Consider the following 6,788-nt stretch of genomic DNA (forward strand, 5'->3'; position numbering starts at 1 on the left):
CAGTGGTCAAAATGTTGTGGACTCACGAGGCGCAGCTTGCAAAAGGGGGTAATGTTTCAATCATTTCTTAAAATTACGAGTTTTAATAATTAGTTTAAAAATTGGGGTGCTAAGTCGCCCAGACATTAATTTCCGTGGATGTTAATATCGGATTAGTGTAGGTAATCACGTGATTTCGAATCCAATTTGGAATAAAATTTATTTGCGCCGTTATTTCAAATAACTGCTATTTGGCAATGAGTAATCCTGCTTTACGGTCATCTTTTTTAAGTCAAATATTTACTCAGTGGAAGAAAACAATTGACATTTGATATGAAAAGATTGGAAAATGATAAACTGCGAAATTGACTGGGCAGTGTTGCAGGACACTAGCTTTGACTAAAATTGAAAATTGCACGAGACCGTTGACTAGTGCTCAGTTATTCCAAATTGCACTTGAAATCATGTGATTATGTACAAAGATAGCGTACACGTTCAGTTGTACCAGTGTGATAAGGGTTTGGTTTCCTAACTTGGTAAATGTGAGTTTAGTTGGTTATTTGCCCTTTTCTTTGCTCCGAGAGGTTTTTCTTGGGGTATTCAGGATTTCCGATCTCATCAGGACTTAGTTGATGAATATCTCATTTTTGGAGGTACCACTCTTAATTCAAGTTCAATTAGTTAATGTTCTTGGGAATTTTGCTGGCGTGCTTTTACATGTTCTTATTTATCTTCTTGATGAGACCAAGAATCTTTGTTTTCTAATCTGAATATTGAAAGTGCATAGCATAATTAGCTATCTTTGAAAATTTTAGGGCAATATACCAGATAATCTCTGAGAAACGAGGTTTTGAAAATGCAAAATTTTACAAAGAACCCGTGGACTCATTACCGCTTTTGCCACAAACAATTTCTCAATTTTTGATGGCTAATAATTCGCTCGATATCAAAGCCAAATGGCTTGAAATAGGAGATTTAACAAGTCAATTTGTGCCTTCTGTCAGCAAATTCGTATGTTAGGAAGATAAATGTAAAGAATGACGTCATCAAAGATCGATCTTAGGTGTTGTTTTCATGTCTGTTGTTGGTTTTTGGTACTTAGAGAGTTATTACTACTATATTTTTATTATCATCATTGTCTAATTATTTCTCTTTAGTGTTGTTCGTTACCTATCGGTATCTCAGCAACTGAGAACAAGGTAGTCAGAAGGAAAAACGCTGTTTTCGGAACATTCATGTTTCTGCAAAACAAGACAAGACCGTGAGTTATAAAATTTTTTTTTTTTTTTTTTTAATTAATTAATTTATTTATAATATTTACAGGACGAACACTTACACTACTTACAATACTAATATTATACTTACATACATATACATTGCACTGCTCATACTTACAGTATTCATACAAGAAAAGCAGGACAAACACTTACACTACTTACAATAGTAGCATTATATTTTTTTTATTAATTTATTTGTTTTTTTACTTACAAATCGCTTCCTCTACTTACACGACTGTACTTACATTATTTACATTAGAATACTTGCACTATTTACAAAACAATATTTTCACCACTGTACTTACCAATATGATACTTAAGTTACTTACAAAACAATTTTTACACTACTTACAATGCAGTGATTACACTACGACAGATAAGGTGACAGCACCCATTTTTGTTATTCTACTATCACTGAAATACACAGCAGATCAAAACATTTGACTTGACAACCTAGTTAACAACGCAATCACAAACACAACGGCAGGTTCTCGCCCACGCCTCGCATCACTCAATCTGTATTTATTGATTAAAAATTTATGTTTTTAAAACAGGACCATTTCTTTTTGAAAACATGCATGGAGTTATTAACTATCGCAAATTTGTTTTCGATTTGTAAAGTATTGTAAACAAGCTGTTTATACATTTCAAAACTTGGTCGTGACTTTACAGTCTCCGGCATGCGTAAACTTTTAAACAAGGTGCAAATACTGAATTCTCTAGGGCTCTCTTAATTGGCTGTTCAGTGATTTGTAGTTTACTTCAATTTCCCTTTCGAAGCAAGGCAAAGCGCGAAATCGTGCTACTTTATCAACCAATCAGAAGCTAAACCAAAAGAAAAACTGAACTGCTCCGGCTTAGTGTTTTCCCGGTTTACACCTTGGGTACATTTGGGTCCTGTTCAAACTTATAAATTTTCTAAGAGTGCCATTTTTCGTTTTCAATTGTTCGGGGCACGGGTTAGGGAAATGTTGTATGGTTCCCTTGCCTGCATCAATGCATCTCTTTCTCGTTCGTCCACTAGCTTTATAACTACTGAATTCTGAGTTGCAATCGCGTTGGGATGGATAGTGTGTTGTTTAGGAGACTACTTGATTCTTTGTTGATGGGTGCATCCGATTAGTAGATGTCCTTGTTTCCTAGTTTTTCTCTGATGTTGGAGTTGAGAATCTTATCGCTTTCAGGAATTTGTACTCTAATTATCGGTAATGGTTTTCAAAGTGTGTCGTGGTCAGCTGGTCACACAAAAACACGTCATCTTTATTCAACCTGTGAAACGTTTTGGTGTAAACCGTAGGCAAAAACCATAGGCTCTGAGTCCCGTTGGATCACTTAATTGCCAGATTAGGTTCCGTCTTGTTGATCCTAGAGCAGTTTCCAAATGCGTGTCGTAAAAACCAAAACCAAAGTAATTACTTTGGCCAATCAAAAAGGTCGGAGGCAATCCAGTAAACCAATCAAAACTCGAAGTAATTACATGTAGCCGACACAAAGCGCGGGAAAATGTGCACGCGCGAGCCACGATTGGGTTTGGTTTCACTTCTGATTGGTTGAAAAAATGGTGCGAGAACTTTGAACCAATCACTGAGTGAAGTAATCATAAACCAAAGTAATTCACTAATTACTTTCGACACTCAATTGAAAACCACTGTAAATAGAATTTTGTTGTTGTTTTGTTTTTGTTTTTTTGTTGTTGTTGTTTTAATAATTCAAATGATCCCACCCAAACTTCAATAAGAAAAGACTCTCCGAATGATCCTATTCAGCGGTCAATCAAAATCCGTCCAAATGTTCTCAGTCAACCTTTAATCAATTGAGCTCAACATCACCAGATCGAACCTTCAATCATAAACGTTCCACATGATCCTGTGAAACATTCAATAAAATCTTCAAACTGGTCACACCTGGCATTTAACAAAAACGCTCAAAATGATCGCACCCAACCTTCAATCCGAAACGGTGCAAATGACACTATAAATGCAATTTCAACAATAAACATTCTCTTAAAGAATGGCCCTGATACAAAGACAATTGGAGAGCCGGGCTCTTTGGGCTATGAGTAAGCGGCCGTGTAAAAACCCAGTTTTCATTTACAATTTTAAAAAAGTTACCTTTTACACAGCTCTGCTTCATCAGTCTGAAAATGCTCTCTTCTCTTTGTTGAGATGAGTTCCTCAAAATAAAGGTTCCATGAAAAATGGAAATTTTGGAAATCTCATGGACCAAGCCTGCTGATCTTTCGGTCAAAAGTCATACATTTGTGGTGGATATGTTGTCACTGTTCGCGAAAAATCAGAAGTTCTTTTCGTTCTTAATCTACATTCTGATGGCCAATTAGAAATTATAGAATTAGCGCGGAGAATGTTGTTCCTTTCGCGTATTTTGCAACCCTCGGCCAGGAAGCTGTGGTCATCGAGGTGCGATAAATTGAGAGCAGAGATGATTTCCTTTTCTTAGTTGTCTTCTTTTACAATATTATTAAGTCCTTTTAACCAAGACCTAAGCTCAAGTATAGATGAGAAAAAGGCAATTTCTGAGGCTCTTACCTTCCACAAAGGTAAACGCTGGACTTTAATCTGAACACGTATCTGGCTTGGCTATTCTGGGAGCGCTTCAGTGCTGAAGCTAAATTTATTTCAGTACCATCAATCACGGCAGCCTCAATTAACCAACTGCTTTCTGTAGGGCACTTTGTAGCATGTTTTTTTCAACCCCCATCTGTCTCAATGTTACGAAATAAATTACAACTAATATTTACTTAGTCTGGAGAAGGCCCTCACAATTTTTTCACGAAAACTCCTTTTCTCTAATGCAGACATACTGTCACCAAAGTGAAAAGTGGATTGGGGCATGAGGATGAAGGTGAGAATTGTAACTTTAAAAAACTCTCTATTTCGGTAACTTTGAAGGGCTTATGAAAATACCGCGAGTCCATTCCTTTCTAGAAATGTTTGAGTTTCCACGTGTCCTAGACTCTTATTTATCAATTAATTTATTTACTTATTTTTCTCGTTGGCATCGTTTTAACTTTTTCTTGAAACGAATTTTGTTGCGCGATATTTTTTTTTATCTATCGTTTCGTTTCTATCGTGACAACGTTTTCCATGTGGGGAATTGTCATTTTTTTGCATTACCTTTTTGTAGTAATTTAAAAATGTGTTATTTCAATTTAATGAATTCATTAATTACTTACCTTTTTCTTAAACTGGATTTCTCTTTGTATTTATAGGTGATATGTTTTCAGTTTCAGAGCTTGCTCATAAAAAATATCTTAAATTATGCCATTTTTCTACGACGTACCGAAAATTAAGCAACCTCGTTCGCAATACCTTTCTTTTGGCTTTGGGCCCCATCCCAAAGGGAAGAGAAAGGGCATTGGAACTAGGTTGAAAATAAAGAACAAATCTGTTAATGGATACAACTTGCGATTAGTTCAGATGTCCAGATTTAGGCTATTTTGCAGTTGGCTTTTGGCTTCCTAACATTCTGTTCATGATGTGCGAAGAGAGTGTTTAACATGTGCTTAGCTTATAATAACAATTCAGTCTATTAAAGATCTGTTTCCAAAATTTTCAATATTCTTGAAATGCACTATCGGATGTGTCTTTTTAGCACCGCAGAGATTTTTCATATCACCGAAATATTGACTTTTTTAAAAAGCATTTGGTCTGCAGTTCTCATTCGAAAGCCACATTAATGGCTAGTAACACAGCATACATACATCAGAGAAATATTGACTTTTTTAAAAGCATTTGGTTTGCAGTTTTCATTAGAAAGCAACATTAATGGTTAGTTAAAGTGGAACTATAATGAAAAAATCACATCCTTTGTTTCTTCAGATTTTGAAAGTGTGTTTGCTTAATACCTGCCTGGCAAAATTTTGAGCTTTGATTTTCATCCAAAGGCTGTTTACTTTGAGTGTAAGTTTTGGATTTCACGGTCCGCCATTACTCACGTTCAAAACTGAACTCAGAGGGTTGAATCTAGGCAAAAGTGACATCATTACTCACTGGCTTAAAATTTCAGCGTGTAAACGCAGTTTAATATGTATGCAAAACACGAGTTTAAAAATCTGAAAGCCCGAACTCCCGTGCTGAATATTGATTCAGCCGCGTACAAACGTATTCTCGGTTTTCACATGACGTCACGACCGCCATGTTGGAGCCCTAAACAAAGAAAACGCGGCCATGTTGGTGCCCCGACCAAATCCTCCGGGAATTTAACTCTATTATTATGCAAACGCTTCCTTTTGTTTTCGTTGAAAAACATGGCTGTTGATCACGTGAGTGAAAACCAGCAATTACATTCGTTGATTGCACCTGACGTCACAGCGGCCATTTTGGTGGAAAGAACAGTAGCGAAAAAGTCTTTTGGGAATTTGACTCTGTTATTATGCAAAATTTGAGCTACATTTTTCTATTGTTTTGGCACCAACATGGCTGTCTAGTTAGTCTTTGATGTCATTTTCTCCTCGATCCAGCTCTTTCAAGATTTTAAAGTTAGTAACGGCGGACCATTAAAGAGGAAAATCCCAGTTCAAATAAAAAAGTGCATTTTTTTAAAATTAAGGCTTAAAACTTGGGTCACTTATTGTTTAGTTAATATAGTTTTGACATCTAAGGAAAAAAAAGGTTTGATTTTTTTATCATAATGCCACTTTAAACAACATACATACATCCTTTATGGACTTTCCCCAACTTAATAATGACAGAAACATAAAATTACAAATAAAAATATATCAATTGGGATCATACATCTTTTAAAAAGTTCTCTTGTAAGACTGTGCTTGAAGGCGCATACTGAATTCAGAGCGTTTAAGAGAACTCTGTAAAGCCACATTTGAAAGAGTGGTTACGTTCTAATTCGCTACGCTCAGCCGAACGTAAATTATTTTCCACTTTACTGAAAAAACATAACTAAATACAACAACTTGATGGTTGGATGCTCAGGCAGTCCAACTGACGTTTATTCAAGAGTCACACCAACGATCATAATAACAAACTGAATCGAAGTAAATAAATGGTAATTTACAATCCGAGCTGACTAGTTACTTGTAAACGCTTAGAAACATCTTCGAGAATATACGTATCTTTCACAGTATCGGACTTCTACCGTCCGTAAAGCTATGAGTACCCTTTTTGAAAGATTAGGATTATAACTACCGGCAGAGGTGGCTCCACCAGACCTTAAACTATGAGGACCGTACAATTTATGATCCACCCCTATTTCCCTAAGGCACTCTTTAAAGATTTCCCTACATATGGTATATGATAATTTAACTGCATATAACTTGTAAGAATTGGTGGACTTAAAGTAATGTTACTGGACGAAAAAGAGCAACTGAACTGGAAAGTTCAATATTACACATGGAAAGATACCTTTTCAAAAGCGCAACTGGGAAATACTGGCTAGCTAACCTCTTAATATAAACAATTACTTTCGCGATAAATGTCATTTTTAGCCCTGGGAACAAAGACTGCAAGATGATCAGGAAAAAATTCAAGATGCGCGGGCGCGATGTTACTAAGTTCA

At 36.0% G+C, this 6,788-nt stretch overlaps 1 protein-coding gene and 1 long non-coding RNA gene across 2 annotated transcripts in view; one reads left to right on the forward strand and one right to left on the reverse strand.

Annotated features, from left to right (window-relative positions):
• The window catches only part of LOC138049450 (uncharacterized), a 16,977-nt gene extending 13,033 nt beyond the window's left edge, over nucleotides 1-3,944 (reverse strand). The window contains exons 1-2 of the mRNA XM_068895731.1: nucleotides 3,803-3,944; nucleotides 1,150-1,220 (exon numbers count right to left, since the gene is read on the reverse strand). Coding sequence (XP_068751832.1) covers nucleotides 1,150-1,216 — 67 coding nt within the window. The 5' untranslated portion in view covers nucleotides 1,217-1,220; nucleotides 3,803-3,944. The remainder of the gene's footprint in view (nucleotides 1-1,149; nucleotides 1,221-3,802) is intronic.
• LOC138049451 (uncharacterized) lies at nucleotides 1,138-4,879 on the forward strand. Its single transcript, XR_011132386.1, has 3 exons — nucleotides 1,138-1,240; nucleotides 4,072-4,118; nucleotides 4,486-4,879. It is a non-coding gene; the product is annotated as an uncharacterized lncRNA (long non-coding RNA).
• Nucleotides 4,880-6,788: the final 1,909 nt, after the last annotated feature.

The sequence above is a fragment of the Montipora capricornis genome, chromosome 5, assembly GCF_036669925.1.
Source record: "Montipora capricornis isolate CH-2021 chromosome 5, ASM3666992v2, whole genome shotgun sequence".
In the NCBI taxonomy this organism is placed as follows: Eukaryota; Metazoa; Cnidaria; class Anthozoa; order Scleractinia; family Acroporidae; genus Montipora; species Montipora capricornis.